The sequence below is a fragment of the Cetorhinus maximus genome, chromosome 12 (genome assembly GCF_964194155.1).
Source record: "Cetorhinus maximus chromosome 12, sCetMax3.hap1.1, whole genome shotgun sequence".
NCBI classification, from domain to species: domain Eukaryota; kingdom Metazoa; phylum Chordata; class Chondrichthyes; order Lamniformes; family Cetorhinidae; genus Cetorhinus; species Cetorhinus maximus.
The window spans coordinates 12668555-12695352 of record NC_135890.1 but is presented as its reverse complement, the minus strand read 5'-3'; the positions used below and the strand labels follow the sequence as shown (position 1 = coordinate 12695352).

The 26798-nt window shown below is 43.9% G+C and overlaps 1 protein-coding gene across 1 annotated transcript in view; it reads left to right on the top strand.

The window, feature by feature from the left end:
• Positions 1-26771, top strand: part of LOC144687226 (uncharacterized) — an 88720-nt gene extending 61949 nt beyond the window's left edge. The window contains exons 4-9 of the mRNA XM_078553033.1: positions 5566-5652; positions 5776-5931; positions 6294-6398; positions 18336-18383; positions 19697-19775; positions 25193-26771. Coding sequence (XP_078409159.1) covers positions 5566-5652; positions 5776-5931; positions 6294-6398; positions 18336-18383; positions 19697-19775; positions 25193-25304 — 587 coding nt within the window. The 3' untranslated portion in view covers positions 25305-26771. The remainder of the gene's footprint in view (positions 1-5565; positions 5653-5775; positions 5932-6293; positions 6399-18335; positions 18384-19696; positions 19776-25192) is intronic.
• Positions 26772-26798: the final 27 nt, after the last annotated feature.

Below are 26798 nucleotides of genomic sequence, written 5' to 3'. Positions count from 1 at the left end.
ATTTAACGCAAGTAATTTTCAGGGAATTCTGAGAAAAACGTAACAGTTTTTGGGGAATATTCAGTAAATACTTAACTGAAAGATATTTACTTAATATGTTGAATATCAGTTAATTTTAAATGTTAACTATTTCTCATAACATTCTTCGAGCATGTAATATAGAAACAGAATTTGTGTTGCCATGGGTTATTGACACATGTGTTCGAATGGCTATAAAATGTGAACTCTGCCTTGATGCAGTTTTAGAGGGATTCAACCCTGGTGACAAGGGGCTGTTCCACAATGGAGATAAACTACAGGGAGGGACAGACAGAAGTGGGGACCTGGGCAAACAACTTAGACAGACATGGTGGGGTGCAGAGGCAATTGACCATAAATGGCCCCAGATAATCAGGGCTGGGAGTTAGGATGAATGGTTAAGGTTGTTGGGCTTCCTTTAGAAAAGAGATGTTAAGGTGACATATTGAAGATTTTGAGATTATAGTTGGGACTTTTCTTGGAACTGATGCTGCTCCAATGTCATATACCTCGGAACTGCTCTCGTTCCGTGTGTGCAACTATGCCAGACAGTTGGTGTACGTGGATAAATGGAGTTTCCCCAATCACTAAAGGCAAAGTTAGGGCATTGAAGCAGCAACATCTTTGAGGAAATACCTGGGCCCAGATTTTCGTCCCCGGATCAGGTTCACAGAGTTGGGGGATTTCCCTGCTCGGCAAATCCGACCTTTAAAAATGTCCACCCGCAGGTTGGATTTCCAGCCGGGGGCAGAGAGGGGGTGTGGGGGCCGGGCTGAAGTAGGAGTTGGGGCGGGTGACCCCAGAGCAAATGCACAGGCCGCTAGGTGTGGAGGCGGGCTGGATGCAAGGCCCTGCATCTGTGCCCCGGCACTGTGTTCAAATAAATAAATAATAAAACAAAAGGCACCCTTCACCACCACACCCCCTCACACCCCCGTGCCAATCCATGCCCCTCCAAATGCATCCTATTGCTCCTATTCCCCTATGCCAAACCATGCCCCTCTACACACACCCCATTGCCCCCGTACTCCCTATGCCAATATACTGCCAATCCATGCCCCCCTCTCCCACCACCCTTTGCCCTTACACCCTTCATGCCAACTCACCTGGTATTCTTGGACAGTTCTTGGACAACTTTGACACTTCCTGGACAGCTTTGACAGCTGGTGGCTCTTTAACAGTTCCTTAACAGCTGACAGTTCTTTGACAGCTTGACAGTTCCAATGAGTTTGTATGTCAAAAGTGTGTAATCATGTTCACTTTTAACAATCCCAAAGGGTGCCTTAGCTCTCCCAAAGGGTGCCTCACCTCTCCCCATGGTGCCTTGGGACTATATCCAAAGGGGCATCCAGGCTATCCAAACGAATCATAGGAACATAGGAGTTCAGATCAGCTCTTACCTGGTCTAATCTGCACACTCGGGGTTTCACACTCTTGGCCTTCCAAAATCCCACTTCAGTGGAGGCAGCTATGACCTGAATGGCCAGCTGCCTTCACGAATTACGCATGCGTGAACCCCCAGCCCAACTCCAATCCCACCCCTGCAAAAATGAGAAATGCCAGGCTCAGGGCAGGACTTAGAAATTTCGGCCATCTCCGGGACTTCTGTCATGACAAAGAACCTCCCTGTTGTGGAAAAAAATCTGGGCCCTGGTCTACGAGAGAATGAGCAATGTTGATCCAGGGGAGTATTTTACAGCGCCCACAGGCTTGATTACCAATTTTAAAATTAGGAAGTTAAGAGAAAGAAGGGAAGTTGCTAGAACTTTTTTATTTTGGCCCCTGTTTCGTGAGTGCAAACCTCGCCAAGAGTTTCTCTCTCACAGTTTGCGCCCAAGTACATTTTTGAGGGACATGGAAGAGGAGCATACACCATGCCTGGTCAGAGTAGCCTGACCAGTAGACTTTAAATCAAATTACTAGTAACAAATAAATTAATTACTAAGTTAAAAGCAGAAATTTTTTTTAAAATCTGGACCTCACTGGTGGTAAACTGAGGATTACTGCCCAAACCATGTGCTAATGAACATAGGGACAGATAGAAACAAAAACAACAATTGCTGGAAAAACTCAGCAGGTCTGACAGCATCTGTGGAGAGAAAGACAGAGTTAACGTTACACGCCTGTTTCTGAAGAAACGGGGCTCTGAAGAAGGGTCATACGGACTCGAAACGTTAACTCTGTCTTTCTCTCCACAGATGCTGTCAGACCTGCTGAGTTTTTCCCAGCAGTTTTTGTTTTTGTTTCAGATTTGCAGCATCCGCGGTATTTTGCTTTTATCATAGGGACAGGGAGGTCGGGAAGTTGAGTGCATGGCTGACAGAGTGTGTGGGAAAGAGGGGTCCTTTGCATGTGACATGCACGATACTGGGGCAGGAAGGAGCTGTATTCCTGGAATAGGCTTCGCCTGAACCAGAATGGGACCAGTAACCAAGCGGAAAGGATCAATAGCTCTATGGGCAGGACATTAAATTGGTGAGATGTGGGAAGGCTCTGGTGAAAACAATATAATTCTGAAGATAAAAGAAATAGGGGGGATAAGAGTAAAGGCCAAACCAAGGTAAAGAACAATAAATAGTCAGGGAACAAATACAGTTGTAAAATGTAAGCATAAAATGACTTAAAAATAAAGTGAAAGGAACAATGAATAAAAATAAATGAAATAGCCTTTACAGCAATGTGCATAGTATCTGAAACCAAATGAAGAGGTTAGGAAAGAAGTGAAAAAATAGGCAAAGCGACATGACAAAATTAAATTATCAAAAAAATAAATCATAATTATATAAAAAGAAATAGTAAAGCATTCTACAGACAGATAAATAACAGAAGAAATATAGGAAGGGGATATGATGAGTGTTCCCTCTAAATTCTCTTCATTGTATGCAGCCTATGTATTTCAATGCGTGATACCTTTACATTGTTTGCACCATCATGCACACAGGGCTTACAGGCAACAACTGTTGTACCTTCCAGATTGCTGTGCAGCCATATGCGCACGCAGTTTAGCAGGAAAGTTAGGTAGAAACACATGAGCATGCATATGATAAACTCGCAGGTAATGTCAGTAAACGGCAAAATTATTGAGTGGTTTGCTTTGCTTCAGTAACCACCAGGGAGACTAAAAAGGTGGACATGACGTTAGAAGAAGAGACCAAAAATGATCTAGAGACAGTTAAGATTGAAAAGGGGGAGATGATTGATAAGCTAATCAAACTTATGGAAGATGAAACCACTTCTCCAAACAGATCACATACACACGTATTAAAAGAAGTTAGGGAAGAGCGAGCGAAATCAACTTAACATATAAATAACAATTCATTAGAAAAGGGAATAATACCAGTGGACTGGCTGATAGCTAATGCTATTGCTATATTTAAAAAGGGAGGTAGAACAACTTCAGGAAACTGTAGACCTATGAACTATAGAACTATAAACTATTGGCTTAATGACATTGTTAGGAAAGATAATGAAATCTTTATATAACAGAAAAACATGTAAGGGAGGATCTTCCGGTTGGCGAGCAGGGGTGAGGACATGCCAGGGAAATGTTGCTATCATTGGTTTAACATTTTTTAATTTGGAGTCAATCTCCCTGAGGCAGCACTTAGCCTCAGGGAGATCAGTGCGCTCTTTCGCGCATATGTGAAAGAGCGCACTACTGGCTGAGGGAATCCCAACCCCCCCCCATCCCCGGCCGTACAGGGAGCGCACAGCACTTCCTGGCGGACATCATGCTTAAGGCCCGCCCATGTAAAATGGTGGGGGCGCCAATCGGAGGCACCCCACCCCCACAACGGAGGAAAATTTTTCCCCTTGAACCAAAAATATAACTAAAAGTAGTCAGCACGAGCTTCAAAATGAAGAACATCTTTGACCAACCTTATTTAGTTCTTTGAAGAAGTAACAGAAAGAGCGGACAAGGGGAAATTTAATGGATATTATGGCCGGAATTTTACGACTCTGCTGCAGCGGGGGCAGGGCTGTAAGATGCGGCCAGCCTTTCTAAACTTAATTGACTTCAGCAGGACTGTAAACTCCTGCTGACGTAAAATTCTACCCTATATATTTAGGTTTTCAGAAGGCCTCTGATAAGATACCACATAGCAGACCCATGACTAAGATCAGAACATGTGGAGTCAGGGGTCAAATAGCTGAATAGATAGTAAGCGGAGCACAAAACAGACAGTAGGTGCTAGGAGCTGCAGCTCAAGGTGCTAAGTGGTCTTCTACAGGGATTGATGCTGGGACCACTGCTGTTCACAGTTTCGTTAATGATTTGAGCTCGGGAATCCGAAGTACAATTTCTAAGTTTGCCGACGGCACCAAATTGAGAAATATAGTTAATACAAAGGAAAGTTTTGACAAAGCACAGAAAAAAACATTAATAAACTTGCAGAATGGGTGTTGAATTCGCAAATTAATTTTAATATAATTAAGTCTGAGGTGGTACATTGTGGCAGGAAGAATATGGAGGACAAGTATTGCCTGGACAATAGGAGATTAAATAGGGTAGAGGAGCAAAGACATCCAGGGCTACACATGCATTAATCACTAAAAGTAGAAACAAAATAAGGCCATAAAAAAGCAAATGTTATCACTGGGATTGATTTCTAGAGGGATATGATAGAAGAGCAGGGAATTAATTGTTAAATTTGTTTAGAACCTTGGTTAGATCTCATTTGGAGTACTGCGCACAGTCCTGGTCTCCATATTATAAAAAGGATATAGAGACATTGGTGAAGATGCAAAAAAAATTCACAAGGATGATACCAGAACTGAGATGTTATAACTATCAGCAAAGACTGAATAGGTTGGGGCCCTTTTCTTGGAAAAGAGAATGTACAAGGCAACCAAAAGAGGTCTTAAAATAATGAAAGTATTTTATAGGGCAGGCATGGAGAAAATGTTTCCTCTTGTAGGGAGACCAGGCCATAAATACAAGATAGTCACTAATAAATCCAGTAGGGAATTCAGGAGAAATTTGCTTACTCAAAGAGTGGTAAGAATGTGAATCTACTACATAGATTAATTGAAGCAAATAACATAGATGCATTTAAGGTGAAACTGGGTAAGCACATAAGGAAGGAAGAAATAGAATGCTGATATGGTTAGATGGAGGGGGGTGAGAGAAAGCCCATGTGGAGCATAAACGCTGACGTGGACCAGTTAGGCCCCATGGTCTATTTTAGTGCTGTAGACTAGAAGTAACTCAATGTAAAAGAACTGTTTGTGGGTGTTTTAAAAGCAACCCAGAAACCTTTTCCAAATTATTGCACTGCGCATTTCCTGCCTATTCCATCTCCCGGAGTTTCTCTTCCTCAAGTGAGCACAGCATAGAAACTGAATGATAGCCTGTCAGAATCTTCCCAGGGCCATAAATTCCCTGTCCTTGTTGAATAGGAAGGTCATCCTGTGCAGAGTTCCATTTTGAAGGGAGAACGCTTTCCTAAGAGTAATGGCATAAGCTCACTGTAAATATTTTGTACTTTATCATACAATGGAAACTCTATTTATCATCAGCAATGACAACATTCACTACATCGACAGAATCAATAACCCTGACTGCTACACCAACATCAGCTTCAGGCTGCAATCAAACATCTTCCAGCTCTCCAGTCAATCCAGCCAGCTCAGGTTCGTTGCTAATTTTAGGCAAGCACAGCCTAAAAAATGAAATATTGTTGACGATTTCATGGAAGTTGCTTAAATATCAGTTTATCTTAAATATTGCCCATTTATATATTAATTAAAACGTAGGACTGGGACCCTTAGCTACAGCATGGACAACAGTAAGACCATCAACGCCAAGTGCATCGACAGTTGAAACAGAATTTCCAGCAGCAGTTCTCTCAGACAGCACTCAGAAAGCAACAGCTGAAACCACAGTCACTTACAGTACTAACGGTACTACAGGTCAGTAGACTTACAGAGCTTGTAAAACATGTCAAGCTTCCTATGGTAGTCCAGGCGGTGCTCGGATTTGCAATTGTGATACCAATGCTCATCCGATCATTTTGATAGATTACCATCAACATTACAATCAGTAAAGTTAGACTGCTAAACCCTGTCACTATCTGTCACTACAACGTAAGACAGAAGACATTGGAGCACTGGAGTAAACACCGCTCCTCTTCCTGATGTACAGTACGGTATTTGTAACAGTGTAACTGTAAGCTAACCCTGTTGCTCATGTAACGCCACTAAAATACTTTTTTAATTTCTGCAAAAGCTAGCCAATTGTAAACGTTCTGCATCTTATATTAACACCAACTTAGGAACAGAACCATTAACAACCAGGACAGCACTGGCAGAAAGAACAGTAAAACCACCTACAGCATCAGAAGCAGCTTCTGACGTTACCACCACTATTGGCACTGCAGGTCAGGTAGAATGTTAACATTTTTCTATAAGTGTGTTACTTGAGCTTTTGGAGGTGTAACTGGTACCATAAATTCAGGATCATAACTTATTCCACAACTTTTTATGGCTTGGTTCAGAGTTTTCCCTACTTCCCCAAGGAAGCTGTCAGTGCTACAATTAATCTGGATGCGTTGGCCAAGGGAAGGGGAAGGAAAATTAGCCAGGTCACCTACTCCGATTAGTGATTCCAGGTGGAAAGTTATGTATGGACACCACGTAAGATGATCAGATTAGCCTCTAGTGCACCCATCATCACCACATTCAAATATGTTTTTGATTTTCATTATCTAGGTTCATCCATTACCGCTAGACTTGACTACTCCAATGCATCCCTGGCTGGCCTCCCATATTACACCCTCTGTAAATTTGAGGTCGTATTGAGCTCTGCTTCCCATATCTTACCTCAGAACAAGACATGTTCATCTAGCACTCCTGTCCTAGTTTATCTACATTGGCTCCCAGTCAAGCAATGTCTCGATTTTAAAATTCTCATCCTCCATGACCTTGTCCCTCCCTATCTCTGTAATCTCCTCCAGCTCCCCAGCCCTCTGAGATAGCTGCAGTCCTTTAATTCTGGCCTCCTGAGAATCCCCAGTTTTAATTGCTCCATCATTGTTGGCTGTGCTTTCAGCTGCCTGGGCCCTAAGCTCGAGAATACTATCCCTAAGCCTCTCCACCTCTCTACCCCTTTTCCTCTTTCAAGACACACTTAAAACCTACCTCTTTGACCTAGCTCTCGGTCATCTTTATCCATCTTATCCAAGAAGGAAGAAGATGCTGCACCTTATAATACTTGGTGTCATATAGAATCATAGAATGGTTAGCACAGAAGGAGGCCATTTGGCCTGTTGTGACTGTGCTGACCCACTGGAGGAACAATTCACCAAGTGCCGCTCCCCTGCCTTTTCCTTGTTTATTTTATACTGGCTCTTCATCCTCTTCCTACCAAAATAAATTATTTCACTCTTCTTTGCATTAAATTTGATCTTCCCCTTGTCCGCCCACTCCGCCAACTTGTCTTTAGTCCTTTTGAAGTTCTACACTATCCTCCTCACAGTTCACAATAATTCTTAAGTTTTGTATTGTCCGCAAATTTTGAAATGATGCCCTTCACACCAAAGTTTAAGTTAACAATATACATATATCAAGTTAATAATATATAATAATAATCATAACACTGATTCCTGGGGACTCCACTATAAACCTTCCTCCAGTCCAAAAAACATCCATTAACCACTACTCTCTGTTTCCTGTCACTCAGCCAATTTTGTATTCCTGTTGCTAACTGTATTTTTTTAATTCCATGAGCTATAACTTTGCTCACAAGTCTGATGTGTGGCACTGTATCAAATGCCTTTTGGAAGTCCATGTACACCACATCAACAGCATTGCCCTCATCAAGCCCCTCTGTTACCTCACCAAAAAACTCTAGCAAGTTAGCTAAATACAATTTTCCCTTAACAAATCCATGCTGGCTTCCCTAATTAACCTGCATTTGTCTATGTGACTATTAATTTTGTCCTGAATTATTGTTTCTAAAAGTTTCCCCACCAGTTAAACTGACTGGCCTGTTCTTGCTGGGTTTATCTTTATACCCTTCTTTGAACAAGGCGTAACATTTGCAATCCTCTAGTCCTCTGGCACTACCCCTGAGCCTGAGAAAGATTTAAAAATTATAGCAAATGTTTGCATAATTCCCATTCTCTCCTCCTTCAGTATCCTTGGATGCATCTCATCTGCTCTTGGTACTTTAGCATATCCAATTACTCCTCCTTATCAAATTTTAAACCCCTCAAGTGCCTGAATTACCTCTTCTTTTACCGTGACCTGTGCAGCATCTTCTTCCTTCTTGTAGATGGATACAAATATCCATTTAATACCTCAGCCATGCCCCCTGCCTCCATGTATAAACCCCTCTTTGGTCCCACTCCTCCTCCTACCACTCCTTTGCTATTTATTTGCCCCTAGAAGACTTTTGGATTCCCTTTTATGTTAGCTGCCAGTCTCTTCTTATACTCTCTCTTTGCTTCTCTTATTTGTTTTTCAATTCCCCTCTGAACTTTCTATATTCAGTCTGGTTCTCAATTGTATTATCCACCTGAAATCTGCCATAAGCACACTTTTTCTGCTTCATCTTAATCGCTATCTCTTTTGTCATCCAGGGAGCTCCAAATTTGTTTGCCCCACCTTTCCCCTTCATGGGAATATACTTGACTGCACTTGAACTATCTCTTTTTTATAGTCAGCCCATTCTTCAGTTACAGTTTTGCTTGGACTCTTTGATTTTGTTTTATAATATGTTTAGACCATAAGACCAAAAGACATAGGAGCAGAAATTAGGCCATTCGGCCCATCGAGTCTGCTCCGCCATTCAATCATGGCTGATAAGTTTCTCAACCCCATTCTCCTGCCTTCTCCCCTAACCTTTGGTCCCCTTACCAATCAAGAACCTATCTATCTCCATCTTAAATACACTCAATGACCTGGCCTCCACAGCCTTCTGTGGCAATGAATTCCATAGATTCACCACTCTCTGGCTAAAGAAGTTTCTCCTCATCTCTGTTCTAAAAGGTCTTCCCTTTACTCTGAGGCTGTGCCCTTGGGTCCTAGTCTCTCCTACTAATGGAAACATCTTCCCCACGTCCACTCTATCCAGGCCTTTCAGTATTCTGTAAGTTTCAATCAGATTCCCCCTCATCCTTCTAAACTCCATCGAGTATAGACCCAGAGTCCTCAAACGTTCCTCTTTTGTTAAACCTTTCATTCCTGGGATTATTCTCGTGAACCTCCTCTGGACCGTCTCCAGGCCAGCACATCCTTCCTGAGATAAGGGGCCCAAAATTGCTCACAATATTCTAAATGTGGTCTGACCAGAGCCTTATAAAGTCTCAGCAGCACCTCCCTGCTTTTATATTCTGGTCCTCTCGAAATAAATGCCAACATTGCATTTGCCTTCCTAACTACTGACTCAACCTGCAAGTTAACCTTAAAAGAATCCTGGACTAGGACTCCCAAGTACCTTTGCACTCCAGATTTCTGAACCGTCTCCCCATTTAGAAAATAGTCTATGCCTCTATTCTTCCTACCAAAGTGCATGACCTCACACTTCCCCACGTTGTATTCCATCTGCCACTTCTTTGCCCATTCTCCTAACCTGTCCAAATCCTTCTGCAGCCTCCCCGCCTCCTCAATACTACCTGTCCTTCCACCTATCTTTGTATCATCTGCAAACTTAGCCAGGATGCCCTCAGTTCCTTCATCTAGATCATTAATGTATAAAGTGAAAAGTTGTGGTCGCAACACTGACCCCTGCGGAACTCCACTAGTCACCGGCCGCCATCCTGAGAAGGACCCCCTTATCCCCACTCTCTCCTCCTGCCAGACAGCCAGTCTTCTATCCATGCTAGTACCTTGCCTCTAACACCATGGGCTCTTATCTTACTGAGCAGCCTCCTTTGCAGCACCTTGTCAAAGACCTTCTGGAAGTCCAAGTAGATAACATCCATTGGCTCTCCTTTGTCTAACCTACTCGTTACCTCCTCAAAGAATTCTAACAGATTTGTCAGGCATGACCTCCCCTTGATGAAACCATGCTGACTTTGCCCTATTTTACCATGCACTTCCAAGTATTCTGAAATCTCATCCTTAATAATAGACTCTAAAATCTTACCAACAACCGAGGTCTGGCTAATCGGCCTGTAATTTCCCGTCTTTTGCCTCACTCCCTTCTTAAACAGGGGGGTTACATTAGCGATTTTCCAGTCCTCTAGAACCCTCCCTGACTCGAGTGATTCCTGAAAGATCACCACTAACGCCTCCACTATCTCTTCAGCTATCTCCTTCAGAACTCTGGGGTGTAATCCATCTGGTCCAGGTAATTTATCCACCTTCAGACATTTCAGTTTTCCTAGCACCTTCTCCTTTGTAATGGCCACCATACTCATCTCTGCCCCCCGACTCTCTTGAACTTTGGGGACGTTATTCATGTCTTCCTCCGTGAAGACTGACGCAAAGTACCTACTCAGTTCCTCCGCCATTTCTTTATTCCCCACTACTACTTCTCCAGCGTCATTTTCCAGTGGCCCAATGTCCACTTTTGCCTCTCTCTTATCCTTTATATATCTAAAAAAAACTCTTGCAACCTTATTTTATATTACTGGCTAGTTTACCCTCATATTTAATCTTCTCCCTCCTTATTTCTTTTTTAGTTGTTTTTTGTTGGTCTTTGTAGGCTTCCCAATCCCCTGGTTTCCCATTGCTCTTCGCCGCATTGTATGCTTTCTCTTTAGCTTTTATGCTGTCCCTAACTTCCCTTGTCAGCCATGGTTGCCTCGTCCTCCCTTTAGTATGCTTCTTCTTCCTAGGGCTGAATTTTTGCTGTGTCTCCCAAATTACTCCCAGAAAGTCCTGCCATTGCTGTTCCACTGTCTTTCCTGCTAGGCTTATCTCCCAGTCAATTCTGGCCAGCTCCTCCCTCATGCCTCTGTAGTTGCCTTTATTCAACTGTAATACCGTATTACCTTAAAGGTGCTATATAACTATAAATTGTTGTTGTTACTTATGCATGAAGAATGGCTGCTTGTGGAAAGTATAAAAGAGTGCTTAGCGCCCTTAAAAATCATACCCAAGTCAGCACCTTCAAGAAAGGATGGGAGAAAATTGGAGGTTGAATACCAAGGATGTGTGTATATAGAAAAAGGGATAATGAGCAACCTTCAAATAACCAAGTCCAGATTCGGAAATGACATAAGTCTGAGATGTTCTCAGCAATCAAATTGAAGCAGGGATTGATTTACAATCTGGTCTATTGTTTGGGACTGATGTTCCCAGTTAAATTGTGTGTGATCTCTCATCCAAGTTTACAACATGACCACAATGACCATGCAATGCCCTAAGATGGTTTAATATGGACCATTGATTTCTGTGTAGGTGGAATGGAATCTACAATGGGGTTGTCAAACGAGATGTTAGTATTGTCCCAGAGCTTTTTCCCAGTGTGTTTCAGGATTGAACGAGAATGCTTTAAGAACATTAGCTCTTCACATTGCGTTTCTGTTATGTGTTATTGATTAACACAATGAATGTCATCCAGACATTGACTTGGCATTCTCCCAATAAGATCTGCAATGTGAGGCTTGTTGACAGAAAATACTACATGATAAGCACAAGATTCCAATAATAAGACCAAAAAAGGCACAAGATGTACCTTATATGCCAGATTTTGCACTATTCATCGCTAGAGGCAGGCTGAAGCTGTACAGTTTGATTCAAATGAGACAATATTTAGCACTCCATAGAGAAAAAGGTCTATCCAAATCTTTTGAGTCAAACAGTAGCTTCTGCATTCAAAGCCAAATCAATGGTAGTAATGGGCAGATGTGAAAATCAAAACATTAATTATCATACTAAGATGTAGAGCAGTCTGTAATCTGACTTTACATGAAAGATAGCGGGGGCAATTTTTGGCTGCCTAGTGTTTAGTTAATGCTGGGAAGCAGGCAACTAGCAGATGAACAAATGTTTTTAAGACACTTGGTCACTCCCAAGTCATTTCTTTTGTGTGGGCCTCAAGTTAGGCAGCCTGCACTCCATCCTGAAACAGGCAGGGGCATTAACAAAATCTTTTAATAGGGATCCTATACCAGATGTAGGCCCCTGCCACAATTTTCATGGGCTACTGGGAGGAGCATGTAGTCTGCCTGGTGGAATTGCCAGCTCAGAAATGATCTGGTTGAACAGTAGAAGGTTAGAGGCTTCCTCCTCTTCCTGTCTGCCTATCATCCCTGAGCAACCTTACAGGCAGTCGTTAACGGAGCCACTGAAGGCAGCTCCAGGAGAAAACTGGAGCGAGCTGGGGAACTGATTTTAGTGGGGCCAGGAAGAGAATAAGCGTTCTTCATGTCTCCACAAAATCTTCCAGCTTCCTGCTGGTTCCCTGCCGTGTCCACCTATCAGGATTGCCACCAAAACCCGCAGCACCCTCTTTAAGCAATGACCTCTAGCTGGGCTCTGCTGAGGAGCCTCTGGGTTTCCCACCCTCCTCAATCGCCAAGCTGCCTTTCATTACTCACTGGGCACAGTCAAACAAGGCCCAGCTGTGAAAATGGTTGCAGCCCCTCGTTAATGCCATTGGGTGGGATGTGTGCTATATCCGAAATTATCCGCAGTGTGTGGTCTCAGCATTCTAAAGGTCTTGCTATGAGCTTATTGCTACATACAACATAGCGTTACATGACAGAGCCTTCCAGATAAATGGTGTACAAGTAGCAGAAGATTTTGCAATTTAAAATGTCCCTGAGGATGAACACAGAGCACTTTTACAGAGCACAAGCCAGTCGACCTCAAAAACAAATTAAAAAGCTAGTTAACTAACAAAAAGTTGGTGCCTTGAGATGTTCTACAATTGGCAGAACTGCAAATTGGAATTAGAGGTAATGAAACATGCCAATATCTGCATCCCATACTTTAAAACGGGAAAGATCTCAATTACTTAAATAAACTGAAACCACAAAGCTGTAATACACAATAGACCATCTTATAAAGCTTAGTTTCAGGTTTGGCTATATGGAACAAAATCACAGAGCATGGCAACATAACTCCCAAACGATTCCCTCCTTACCTCTCCACTTCACCCCATCCTCAATCCCCAATTCCCCCATCACTCCATCCTCTCCTCTCCTCCTCCTCACTCTTGTTCTTTCCATCTACCCTGATCCTCTTTTGCTCTGCTCCTTCCTCTTCCTCTGCACTTCTCTTCCTTTCCTTCTTTCCTTCACCCGGCTCCTCCTCTTCCCTCCCCTCTACTTTCCCCATTCCCTATGCTCCTCTACTCCCTCCTGTTCTCCTCCCTCCTCTATTCGTTCACCCTCACTCCATCCCCAGTCTCTCTCCCTTTTCCCTCACTGCTTTTCTCCTCTGTTCTCTCCCCTTTCTCTCTCGCTCTCCCATTCTCAGTCTCCTTCGCTCTGACAATAAGATAAAAGCAAAATACTGCAGATGCTGGAAATCTGAAACAAACACAAAAATTACTGGAAAAATTTCAGCAGGTCTGACAGCATCTTTGGAGAGAAAGACAGAGTTTACGCTTTGAGTCCATATCAGGCTCCACGGATGCTGTCAGACCTGCTGAGTTTTTCCGGCAATTTTTGTTTTCCCTCGCTCTAGTTATTCATCTCTAGCCCTTTAATCTCCTCTCTCCTTCACCTCCCCACTTTTCCCTCCTGCTCCCATGTGCCCCCTCTACCCTCCTGACTGGTCCATTATTTCCCCATCCTCCAACCCCACTTGACCTGAAAATATCTGAACTCCCCTTGTGCAATGCCATGGAGATCAATTGGTGTATAATGTAGAATTACTTCTGCATAAACCTCTCTCAGTGGCACAATGTGATCAAACACTTGAGCTGGAGACTTTGTTTTTCCTTCACCCTGCCTCATTTAACAGCAGTCCCAAATTCACCATTATAAAACTCAACCCAACTAGTTGGATTTAAGCCACAACCAACTTGTTGGAGTTCCCAGGCTACATGTCCTGATTGCTTTTATTATTTTGTTAATTGCCTCTCCCTTCCCTCTGGTGTATCTGAATTACTCTTCCTCATTACAGAGAGAGATTTGGGGGTCGAAATTCAGTGGTGGCTGTTTTCGGGCGGGAAGGGACACTTCTGAACTTGGAAGTGTACCTGGGTCCCAGGGCTGGCCTGGAATTGGGCCTTCTGAGTAAGTTGGGTGAGTCATATCTTCACATGGCAGCCCGCCTGACTGAAAATTCAGGCAAATTGCATAATTGCAGGAAAACCAGTACGTAACTGGTGTAAGATTCATTCCTAGAGCTCCTATTAACATCAGTATGTGTGAATGACAATTCTACGGAGATGGTACAGGTCAGGTATGTCCCAGGTTTAATCTGCGTATTTTTTAGCTGATCTCAGTGGGGATAGCACTGTTCACCTTAATGACCTTGGATTAAAGATGGAAAGAAAACAAAGTGAGAGTTTCCACTTCAAGCACATTATTCAAGCACGCACACTCTTGGACAATGTGTGTTTCTGCAGAAGCCAGTTAGCTTTTAATACCAGCTGGGTGATTCTATTCGGAAGCCAAGTCCAAAATGACAGATCTTTACAAGTATTTATTGAAATTCATTATTGCTAAGTACAAGCAGCTCTAACGTAAGAGAGAGGAATGGTGGGGGACGGGAGATGGAGGGTAGTTGGAATTCTGAGAGGAGAATTTCTGCTTTTCTTGGTTCTACATGTATTTTTTTTTAAATCAAAACTTACTTTTTTGGTGATGGCCGGTGCCAAATCTGAAGCCTAGCTGCTCCACTCAGAACAAGCCAGTTTCTCCAGGAGACCCTAAACCAGTGCTAGTCCCCTCATTAGCCTATGTGAGGGGCCTGACGCCTGTTTCAGGCGGCAATGTCAAAAGTCACATACACGGCCAATATGACACTGTACACCCTTGGAGCTGCGAAATTGGCCATATCTGATCCCACGTTAAACCCAACACTGACCAACTATCACCCCGAGCTCTGGAAGGACTTGGATGCATGAGCAGTAGGCCAAAGGTGGAGAAGAAGAACAACCCATTGGGCCAAAGGAGGAGAGAAAGGGGAGGGTTTTAAGAAGGGAATTTTAGAACTCAGGGCCTGGGCAGCTGAAGGTGTGGCCAAAAGTGGTGGGACGATGAAAATCAAGGGCAGAATTTTACATCCCACAGGCGGGCACGTGTCTGACCCGATCGGGAGTAAAATAGTATGCGATGACGTGGGGTGAGCGTCCCGGCATCATCGCGCACTCACACGATATTTCGGTCGGCGGGTGCGCGCAAGAGTCGGCAGCGCGCCCACCGACAATTAAGAGGCCTGTCGAGGCCATTAATCAATGAATTTAATCCCATTTTTTGCTGCCCTTCCAACCTTATGGTTAGTGGGCGGGCGAATAGACCAGGCGGCCTTTGCATTTTCGAGGAAACCTCATCCCTGGGGCAGGGTGAGGTTTCCAACAGCAATTTAAAAAAATGAAAAATAAAAATTTTGAAGCAGCATTTTGATTGTGTCCCTATTCACGTGACAGATTCACATGTGGGGACCTGCTCCCTTTATTTTTTAAAAACTTTATTTTTCTTTTTAAAATTTTTCAGCTCCCTGAGGCAGCTCGGCGTCTTCAGGGAGCTTCCAGTGCGTGCCCCCGCCCCGCGCGCATGCGCAGGCTCCAGCGCTCGCACTCTTCCCCCCCCCCCGCGTATGCGCAGGCTCCAGCGCTCGCGCTCTCTCCCCCCCCCCCCCGCCCCCCCACGCATGCGCAGACTCCAGCGCTCGCACTCTTCCCCCCGCGTATGCGCAGGTTCCAGCGCTCGCTCTCTCTTTCCCCCCAGCGCCCCCCCCCCCCCCCCACGCATGCGCAGACTCCAGCGCTCGCACTCTACGCCCCGCGTATGCGCAGGTTCCAGCGCCTGCTCTCCCTTCCCCCCCCCGCCCCCCGTGAATGCGCAGGCTCCAGCGCTCGCGCTCCTCCCGCCGCTCCGGCAGCGCGGAGGTGATCAGCGATAAAAGCAGAAAAACTGCGGATGCTGGAAATCCAAAACAATAACAGAAACAGAAATACCTGGAAAAACTCAGCAGGTCTGGCAGCATCGACGGAGGAGAGCACAGTTGACGTTTCGAGTCCTCATGACCCTTCAACAGAAATAAGTAAAAATAGGAAAGGGGTGAAATAGAAGCTGGTTTAAGGTAGGGGGGGGGTGAGGGCAGATCCTTTCTCCCTCCCAGAAACATGATAGGGTCCCCCTTGTCCTCACTTATCACCCCACCAGCCTCCGCATTCAAAGGATCATCCTCCGCCATTTCTGCCAACTCCAGCATGATGCCACCACCAAACACATCTTCCCTTCACCCCCCTGGTGGCATTCCGCAGGGATCTTTCCCTCCGTGACACCCTGGTCCACTCCTCCATCACCCCCTACACCTCAACCCCCTCCCACGGCACCTTCCCATGCAACCGCAGAAGGTGCAACACCTGCCCTTTCACTTCCTCTCTCCTCACCGTCCAAGGGCCCAAACACTCCTTTCAAGTGAAGCAGCATTTCACTTGCACTTCCCTCAATTTAGTCTACTGCTTTCGCTGCTCCCAATGCGGTTTCCTCTACATTGGAGACACCAAACGCAGACTGGGTGACCGCTTTGCAGAATACCTTCGGTCTGTCCACAAGCATGACCCAGACCTCCCTGTCGCTTGCCATTTCAACACTCCACCCTGCTCTCATGCCCACATGTCCGTCCTTGGCCTGCTGCATTATTCCAGTGAAGCTCAACGCAAACTGGAGGAACAGCACCTCATCTTCCGACTAGGCACTTTACAGCCTTCCGGACTGAATATTGAGTTCAACAATTTTAGATCTTGAACTCTCTCCTCCATCCCCACTCCCTTTCCGTTTCTTCCCCCTCCTTTTTGTTTTTTCCAATAATTTATATAGATTTTTCTTTTCCCACCTATTTCCATTATTTTTAAATGTATTTCCACCCATTGTTTATCTCTACCTTTTAGCCTTTTTAGTATTCCTTCACCCCACCCCCACTAGGGCTATCTGTACCTTGTTTGTCCTGCTTCCTACTCTTAATTAGCACATTCCTTAGATAATATCACCACCTTCAACACCTCTTTGTCCTTTTGTCTGTGACATCTTTTGGTTATCTCCTCCTATCACTGGCTGCTTGTCCCAACAACGCGCCCCCCCCCCCCCTTAAACCAGCTTATATTTCACCCCTTTCCTATTTTTACTTAGTTCTGTTGAAGGGTCATGAGGACTCGAAACGTTAACTGTGCTCTTCTCCGCCGATGCTGCCAGACCTGCTGATTTTTCCAGGTATTTCTGTTTCTGTTTCTGTTTTGGCTGAGGTGATCAGCGCCTGTTTCGCACTGGTTGGGCCGCCAGCGCGAAATCGCAGTCAGCAGTCCGTTTCGCGACCGTTCCTGGACCCCAGCCCCCCCACCCCCCCCGCCACCGCGCCTGCCTAACAAGTTGCACAAGGTCATAATTGCAGGGGCGCTTTCGCATTCAGGTGTGCATCCTGAATAGGGCAAGAGGTGTGATGATAGCTGCCAGCAGGTGAGATTAATTCAAGCTGTGTTGTGCGTAGGAAGCTCAGGAACAAGATCCTTATGTCAGTGCACCAAGCAGTAACTCACTGAATGGGGAAAGCATTTTCTCTGTCAACCATGGATTACTTAAGTAAGGACCTTTTTTCTCACAATTGCACAGCAAAGAGTTTACTTTTATTGCCATAGGGAAACAATCATGGGTGCCTCAGTGAAATTAAGGCCTTTCCTTTGACTCCGTTGCAAGCCTCATTGCTTTTTCCTTCCAGACTTCTGTCCCCACTGCTGAAGGTGCTGAATAATATTGGTGTAGAATTACACAGCCACCAATACTTTGCTGAGCTGCCACTTTAATTCGTAAAGCGAGACAGTGAAATTTGACAGATTCTTTCTCTATGGTGGGCAACCTCGTCCAACAGTCCACGACAGCTAACTCTTATCAGCAAGGGTCACCGGATAGCAGCTAGGGGTGGGGAGGTAGGGGCCGGAGGGGAGCTGTAGCAGCTTCTTTCACCTCCCTTTTATCCTCAGGAGTATTCAGGACATTTGTTTAGTTCCCTTACTGACGGCAACCTGAAAATAAAAGGATTGAGGATTGTACCCCCGACCTTCTTGCCCTTCATCTCTCAGTGCAAAACTGGGCAAATGTGGTGAACTGAGCCGCTGGAGGGGGTCTTATGGCATTATCTGAATGCCCCCTTTGGATCATCAGCTTGTCCTCTTTGTAATGCTGATATTCCGGTAGACAATCAGTATGGTAATAAATATATTTCTGTTTTATTATTATTATTATTCACAGACGTCAATCAAACAGTAACTGCTGGAAGAAACATTGGAGTAATTGTCGGTAAGGCACGAGCAAAGAAAGCTTAATTTTCAGGGAATTGTTACAATGGGGATAATATCACCCAGTCAATGAACTAGACAGAATTTTTTTAACCTAAAATGTAATTTTAAAAAGCTATTTAAAAAGGGAAACACAAAAAGTCATTTCTGGCTTCTGGACAAATCACAAAAGGAGGTCATTCTGCCCTTCATGCCTGTGCCAGCCCTTTGGAAGAGCCTGCTCTTCTTTCTCCATAGCCCTGCAAATATTTCTTTGGTAAGTACAGTATTTATCCAATTCCCTTTTTAAATGTCACTATTGAATCTGCTTACATTGGCCTTTCCCGAAGTGCATTCCTGATCATAACAACTCGTGCTTAAAAAAAGCTCTCCTCATCTTCCCTCTGGCTCTTGTAGGTGAAAGGCCTCCAGAACCAAAATATACACTGGGATTTACTCAGAGGTACTGCTGTCTGCCCCTCCAAATGGGGAGGAGCTAGGCAGTTGGCCCGAGACCCTCGAAACATCCCCATGCTGCTGGAAAATGAAGCAGGCGATCAAGAAGGTGGAGCCTTGTTAGCCTTGTACAAATGATCCCTCAAAGGAAACCTAGGAAATCCTGGAGCAACGTAAAGGAGTGCTTGGATGAGTGCATCTCCAACAACACTCCAGATGCTTGACAACATACAAGACAAAGCATCCTGCTTGATTGTCACCTCATCCACCATCTTCAACATCCACTCCCTCCACCACCGACGCACAGTAGCAGCAGTGTGCACCATCTACAAGATGCACTGCAGCAACTCACCAAGGCTCCTTAGAAAGCACCTTCCAAACCCACAACCGCTACCATCTAGAAGGACAAAGGCAGCAGATGCATGGGAGCACCACCACCTGCAAGCTCCCCTCCAAGTCACTCACCACCCTAACTTGGAAATATATCGTCGTTCCTTCACTGTCACTGGGTCAAAATCCTGGAACTCCCTTCCTAACAGCACTGTGGGTGTACCTACACCACATGGACTGCAGCAGTTCAAGAAGGCAGCTCCCCACCACCACCTCAAGGGCAATTAGGGATAGACAATAAATGCTGGCCTTGCCAACGATGCAAAAGAATAAAAAACCCCTGTGAAAGAATTTTAAAAAAGACACCTGTCAATATGAGTCTTCCGCCCTCCCTCTGTTTTGCATCTAAGGCATTTTTCCCCGAGCATAATTAACAGCAAAATTGACCTTAATTCTTTACATGTCTACTGTGGTGTGTGAATTCTTAATGCAGTTTCATGTTTAACCATGCTGACCTAACAATATTGTCTTTCATTCTCTTAACCAAAGGTACCAGCACAGGCAGCTTGTTTATCATCACAATATGCATTCTATTGTTGCTTTGGACAGTTGTTTTCAAAAAGAAAATGTGAGTATTGTGAAGGCACTTTGTTGAATCGCTGTTTTTTGTAGCACTTCTGCCCCAGAATTGATGCCAAATTCAAACACTGAACCCTCCACTACAAGATCCTGGGGCAGCACAGTTTTTGCTTCTGTTATGAGTCAAGGAATGGCATGTTGAGATTTTTTTTAACTTCAATCAGCATCAAATTAGGAGACATTTTGTGCACTCAACTCAGATTGGATTGATGTAGCATAATCTCATTCACTTAAGACCCAACAGAATATAGGACCAGAGGGATGCCATTCAGCCCTTCAAACCTTCCCATTATTGTTTAGGAACCAAAGAGCAGGAGTAGGCCATTCGGCCCATTGAGTCTCTTCCGCCATTTGATCAACTACCTCAACGCCACTTTCCTGCGCTATGCCCATACCCATTGATGTCATTAGTGTCCAGAAATCTATTGATTTCTGTTTTGAACATGCTCAATGATTCCACAGCCCTCTGGGGTAGAGAATTCCAAAGTTTCACCACCCTTTGAGTGAAGGAATTCCAAAGTTTCACCACCCTTTGAGTGAAGAAATTCCTCCTCATCTTAGTCTTAAATGGCCTGCCTCTCATTAGATCATGGCTGATCTGTACCTCAACTCGATTTGCCCACTTTTGCTCCATAATGCCTGAATATCCTTACCTAGCACAAATCTATCTATCTCAGTCTTGAAAATTTTAATGGGTGTAGCAGAAGATAGGAACAGGAATAGGCCATCTAGTTCCTTGAGCTTGCTTGCCTACTCAGTTAGGTCATGGCTGATCTAGCTGTACCTCAACTCCATTTACAAAATGGCCTGGCTTGTGCTGCAAATTCTGTGTAGTTTTATGAAAAGCTCCATATACCCACTTTAACTCCTTAATCATTTGATACACTTACAAAGATCGAGCTATCTCAGACTTGAACACTTCAATGTAATCTGCATCTGATGCCTTTTCATGGGGACAGAGATTTCCAGATGCCCACTACCATTTATCTGAAAAGTTGCTTCATGACTTCATTCTGAAGTAGCCTAGCCCCATTTTAGAGATTATTCCTTAGAAATAGGATATGTTTTGGCCTGTTTGCAAACCTGAATTTCAGAAACTATGGAATTCACTGTGGAGCTATGGAAACAGTGAACAATATGAGGACATGCACTAACATAGAACGAGGAGTTAGCTATCAAATCTGCTCATATATTTCATTAGACATAGCAACTATATTGTTTATTCCTAATTCCAGTTATCTTAACATCTGTCATTGGGAAAATGTTGGAGTCTATTATAAAGAATGTAATAGCAGAGCATTTAGAAATACATAATCTAATCAAGCAGAGTCAGCATGGCTTCATGAAGGGGAAGTCATGCCTAACAAATTTATTAGAATTCTTTGAGGAGGTAACAAGCAGGATAGATAAAGGGGAACCAGTAGACATAATATCAAATGTCTTTTGGAAATTTAAATATAAGGTACTGCACATAAGGCTACTTAATAAGATAAGAGCCCACGGTGTTGGGGGTAGTATATTAGCATGGATAGAGGATTGTCTAACTAATAGAGGACAGGGAGTTGGGACGAGGGGAGCATTTTCAGGATGGAAACCTGTAACTAGTAGAGTGCCACAGGGATCAGTGCTGGGGCCTCAATTATTTACAATATATATAAATGACTTAGATGAGGGAAATGAATGTACTATCACCAAGTTTGCGGATGACACAAAAATGGGTGGGAAGGCAAGTGGTGAGGATGACACAAGGAGTCTACAAAGGGATATAGTCAGGTTAAGTGAGTGAGCAAAAACTTGGCAGAAGGAATATAATGCGGGAAAATGTGAGGTTATGCACTTTTGCCGGAAGAATAGAGGAGCTGAATATTATTTAAATGGAGAAAGACTGCAGAAAGCTGCAACATAGAGGGATTTTGGTGCCCTCATGCATGAATCACAAAAAACTAGCATACAAGTTCAGCAGGTAATAAGGAAGGCAAATGGAATGTTGGCCTTTATTTCAAAGGGAATGGAGTATAAAAATGGAGAAGTCTTGCTGAAACTATACTAGGCACTAGTTAGACACACTTAGAATACTGTGAACAATTTTGGTTCCCTTAACTAAGGAAAGATATACTGGCATTGGGGGCAGTCCAGAGAAGTTCACTAGGTTGATCCCGGGTATGGAGGGATTTTCTTGTGAGGAGAGGTTGAGTAGGTTGGGCCTGTACTCATTGGAATTTAGAAGAATGAGAGGTGACTTTATTGAAACATATAAGATTCTTAGGGGGCTTGACAGGGTAGAAGCTGAGAGGTTGGTTTTCCTTGTGAGAGAGTCTAGGACCAGAGGGCATAATCTCAGAGTAAGGGGGTGCCCATTTAAAATGGAGATGAGAGGAATTCCTTCTCTCAGAGGGTAGTCAATCTGTGGAATTCTTTGCTGAAGAGGGTGTGCTGTTAAGTGTATTCAAGGCTGAGATAGACAGATTTTTAATCAGTAAGGAAATCAAGGGTTATGAAGAAAAGGCAAGAAAGTGGAGTTGAGGATTATCACATCAGCCATGATCTCATTGAATGGTGGAGCAGACTCGAAAGGGCCGAATGGCCTACGTCCCTATGTCTTATGGTCCTATGGTCTTACGGTCTTTCTCCATAATTCCCCGCAATGCTAATCGATATTCTTAAAATTGAGATTGATAAATTGGCTGTTGGCCAAAATTATTAAGGATTAGGGGAGGAGCAGAAATCTTTCCCTCACACGCAATGCATTTCAGAACTATCCTGGGCCAATGCCCACCATTTTCCAGCACATGCTGCTGACAGGCAAGGCTCCCCCCTCACTGTCATCATGTATCTAGAAAATACTTCAGTTTTCTTATGGTAGCTCAACACCTTCATCCCATTCTGATCACGCAGTACAACACTGAGTTCCTGGGAGAGGAAGCAGAGCAGTGAACCTCCAGCTCCCTCCAAGCATTCTGCTGACAGCCAAGAATGGACAAAAGTGGAACTAAATAAAATAAAACACGGCCTGTTCTACCTCTTTGCATTGTTTGTAATTAGTGTCATGTCTGAGAACGGGGGCTGAATTTTACGGCCCCTCCCACCGGTGGGATCTTCCAGTCTCACCGAAGTCAATGGAGTTTAGAACGACACGCCACATTTTCAGGCCCCGCCCCAACCATGACGGGGCCGTAAAATTCTGCCCTGTGTAGGAGGAGTTATGTTTAACTTGTATAAAGCCTTGGTTAGACTGCTCTTGGAGTACTGTGAACACCTCTGGTTTCCATACTATAAAAAAGAATATTGAGGCACCGGAGGAGGTGCAAAACAGATTTATTAGAATGATACCAGAATTGGGAGATTAAATCTATGAGGAAAGATTGAACAGGCTGGGGCTGCTCTGCTAGAAAAGGGAAGACTGAAGGGTGATCTGATAGAGATATATAAGATTACGAACAGGGTAAACATAATGAAGATATTTCCACCTGCGGGCAAGACCAGAACTGGGGGCCATAAATATAAGAATAATACTGCTGAATCCAAAAGGGAATTCAGGCAAAACGCCTTTGTCTAGAGATTGTTAGATTATGGACTCCCGCTGTCCCTCCAAAACAGAGAAGCTGAGGCAAATAACATAGATAGATTTACGGGGAGGCAGGGTAAGTTCACAGAGGAGAAAGGAATAAAGAGATATGTTGAAGGGGTGAGATGAAAATGGATTAAAGGAGGCATGGACTTGCTGGGCTGAATGGCCTGTTTCTGGGCTGTAAATACATTGTAACTTTGTAAAGCATTCTTATTAATGTTGGCAGCAGAGTGATTCCAAGATGAGAAGGGAACTTCATCCTCCTGAGGGATTGCAAAAAGGATAGAAAATGCAGCCAGATGTAGCTCACACTAGCTTCCAGGCTCCAGTTGTTATAACCAATTTAAAAGATAATGGGCAGAATTTTCACCTTGGCGGGCGGGCACTTGAGCGTGAAATGACGCGCGATGTCGGGCGAGCGTCCCAACATCAACATGCAGTCGCGTGATAGTTCGGTCGGCGGGCAGGAGTGGGAATCGGCAGCACGCCTGCCAACAATTAGAAGGTCTATTAAGGCCATTGAAGTATTAATTAACTTGAATTTTTCGCTGCCCGTCCAACCTTACAGTTGGCGGGGCAGGCGAAAAGGCCATGCGGCCTTTACACTTCTTAAGAAACCTCATCCACGAGTGGGATGAGGTTTCCAACAGCAAATAAAAATAAAATTTAAAAATTGACATCTCATTAATAACATGTCCCTGCTTATGTGACAGAGTCACATGAGGGGACATGTTTATTAACATTTAAAAATTCTTCATTTTTGTTTTCGGAACTCTTTATCTGCCTGAGGTAGCTCTGTGCCTCAGGGAGATTTTCCAGCGCGCATCCGCGTGCATGCATGAAGTTCCACACTCACCCCTCTCGCCCTCCTCTGCCCCCCACCACCCTGCACAGGCAGCGCTGAGCACTGCAGCAAGCGTTTCACACTGGGCGGCCCTTAATTGGCCGGCCAGCATGAAATCGCGGTTCGCCCCCGATCGCGAGGCGGCAGTTGGCTTCCCGAACGCCCCCCGCCTGCCCCCGCTGAGCGAGCCCGACAAGGGCAAAATTCTGCCCAATGTGTGTGCATTAGTGTGCAATTTAACCAACTGTGTATCTTAAGGTCATCACAGTAAGGTTTGCTGCAAAGGAGCAATGTCGAATAAGCCCCTCACTCTCTCTGTCCCAATTTAAAATATATATGAGAGAGAAGTGATGTACATTCATGCCCACAATCCTCTGCACTGAGCCCTCAACCTGAACCATGGTACCATAGGGAATTGTCAAGCAAAATCCATTCACTTCCCCACAGAAGAAGAAACAATAACACTATGGAAATGTGGAGGTATGGGGATGTGGCAAAGCAAAAGAGTTCAAATGGACAGATAGACAAACTTACATTATACATCCACTTGCGAGGTAAGCGGAGGCTTGGTTTAGCATTTGGGCTGAAACATGGTACCTTCAACAGTACAACACCGCACTAGATTACGTGTTCAGCTCTTGGGGGTGGCTTGAACCTACAACCTTCTGGACTCAAAAGGTGGATGCATGTTACTACTGAGCTAAGGCTGACCCCTGAGCAAACGGGCAAGGCAAAGTGCTTGAGGCAGAGAACAAACACCCTTCAATGGTGGAGAGGAAGGAGGGAAAAGCAAACAGTAAGAGGGGCAGATGATGCATGGGCAGTGTACAGCTGAAGGTACCAAAAATATGTTCCTGCATATCAGAGAGTTCTCATCAGCCCCTTACTGGACAGATGGCTGTTTTTTTCACTTTATTTGGTTGATTGACAACATTTATCAAAAATGCGTTTACTCAGCTTTGCTGAATCCTTTCATTCTTTCCTTTTTATTCAGTAGCTGTATCAGGCCACACGAATATGAGTTAACACCAGTGCCATCAGTGCAGGTACAAACAGTGACAAATCTAAATGAAACTGAGCCTTTACAGCATGAAACAGAAAGTTGACCCTCATCGCCCATTGAGATGGATCAATGTTACCCACTGTTATTCACAATGCGGAAATGCATAAACAAGTCCGAGGATGACCAAAAGAATGAAGGCGTCAAGAGTCATGTTTGTACGTTAAGGACAGCTGTCGATTTTTTTAAAATTACTTTTGTTACCTGCCTCTTTCTGAGCCACTTGGATCCACTCAGCACCCTTCAACCAAGAAGAGAGTAGACCACGGAAACTAGACCATGGCAATTGGTTCCTCCCCAAGGCTCCATCACTAACATTGTTTTATGGATCAGCCAACAGAAACAAGAACAAGACTTCTGAAGAAGAGTCATACGGACTCGAAACGTTAACTCTGTCTTTCTGTCCACAGGTGCTGTCAGATCTGCTGAGTTTTTCCAGCAATTTTTGTCTTTGTTTGAGAAAGAAATTACTTCTGGACTTCCACGATTGAATGTATGTTATTCTCAACATAAAACCATGCTGCATTCCCATTGACTCTCCTTTATATCAGATTAGTGGCAAATAGGTGGGCAGAAGGATCACTGCTTTGAAATGAACTTTTATGACTATTATACAAAGATATATATTTCTATTAAGTTCCCAAAAGTAAAAATTGAGCCATTTCTGTATTTTTATACTCGTTTTCTAAAAGCAGATTCACTCTCCTCAAGATATTTTTATTTAATTTTCATGCTGCATTCTCTGGAGACCCAAAAACTGATCTTGTTTTTAAAGGGCATTGTTCACAATCAGACGATATGTTTTGATTGGGAGATTAAGTGGGCTTGTTCCTTGACCTTAATTAGCTGATTGGTGTTTTGATGTGAAAGAAATTATTGCTTCCATGGTGTAAAGTATATATGTTTGAGAGGGCCATGTTTATGTTTTTGTCATTCATATCATTGTATTTATGACATTTGTTTATTGTAAATAAGAGCAAGGCATATTGTTTTGAGTAATTCCACATAAAAGGAGTTAACATTAATAATACTGGACTAGTATTCCAGAGACCCAGGGTAATCCTCTGGGGACCCAGGTTCAAATTCCTTGGCGGATGGTGAAATTTGAATCCAACAAAAATCTAGAGTTAAAAGTCTGATGATGACTATGAAACCATAGCCGATTGTCGTAAAAACCATCCGGTTCACTAATGTCCTTTAGGAAAGGAAATCTGCCGTCCTTACCTGATCTGGCCCTACATGTGACTCCAGACCCACAGCAATGTGGTTGACTCTTAAATGCAATTAGGGATGGGCAATAAATACTGGCCTAGCCAGCGATGCCCACATCCCATGGATGAATAAAAAATTATTTGAAGTTGACATCTGAGTGACTAAAAGCAGGAGGTTCAAACAGTTTCCTGCCAAAAATCTAAAGCCTCCTAAGAACTGAAGGCTGTTACACTTCTTTTTGAGTACATGATGGGTTGGTCAAAAGAAAAGTTTCACAGGAATACAAAGCTGATTGGATTCACTACATCGGAGGGCTGAATCAATCTGA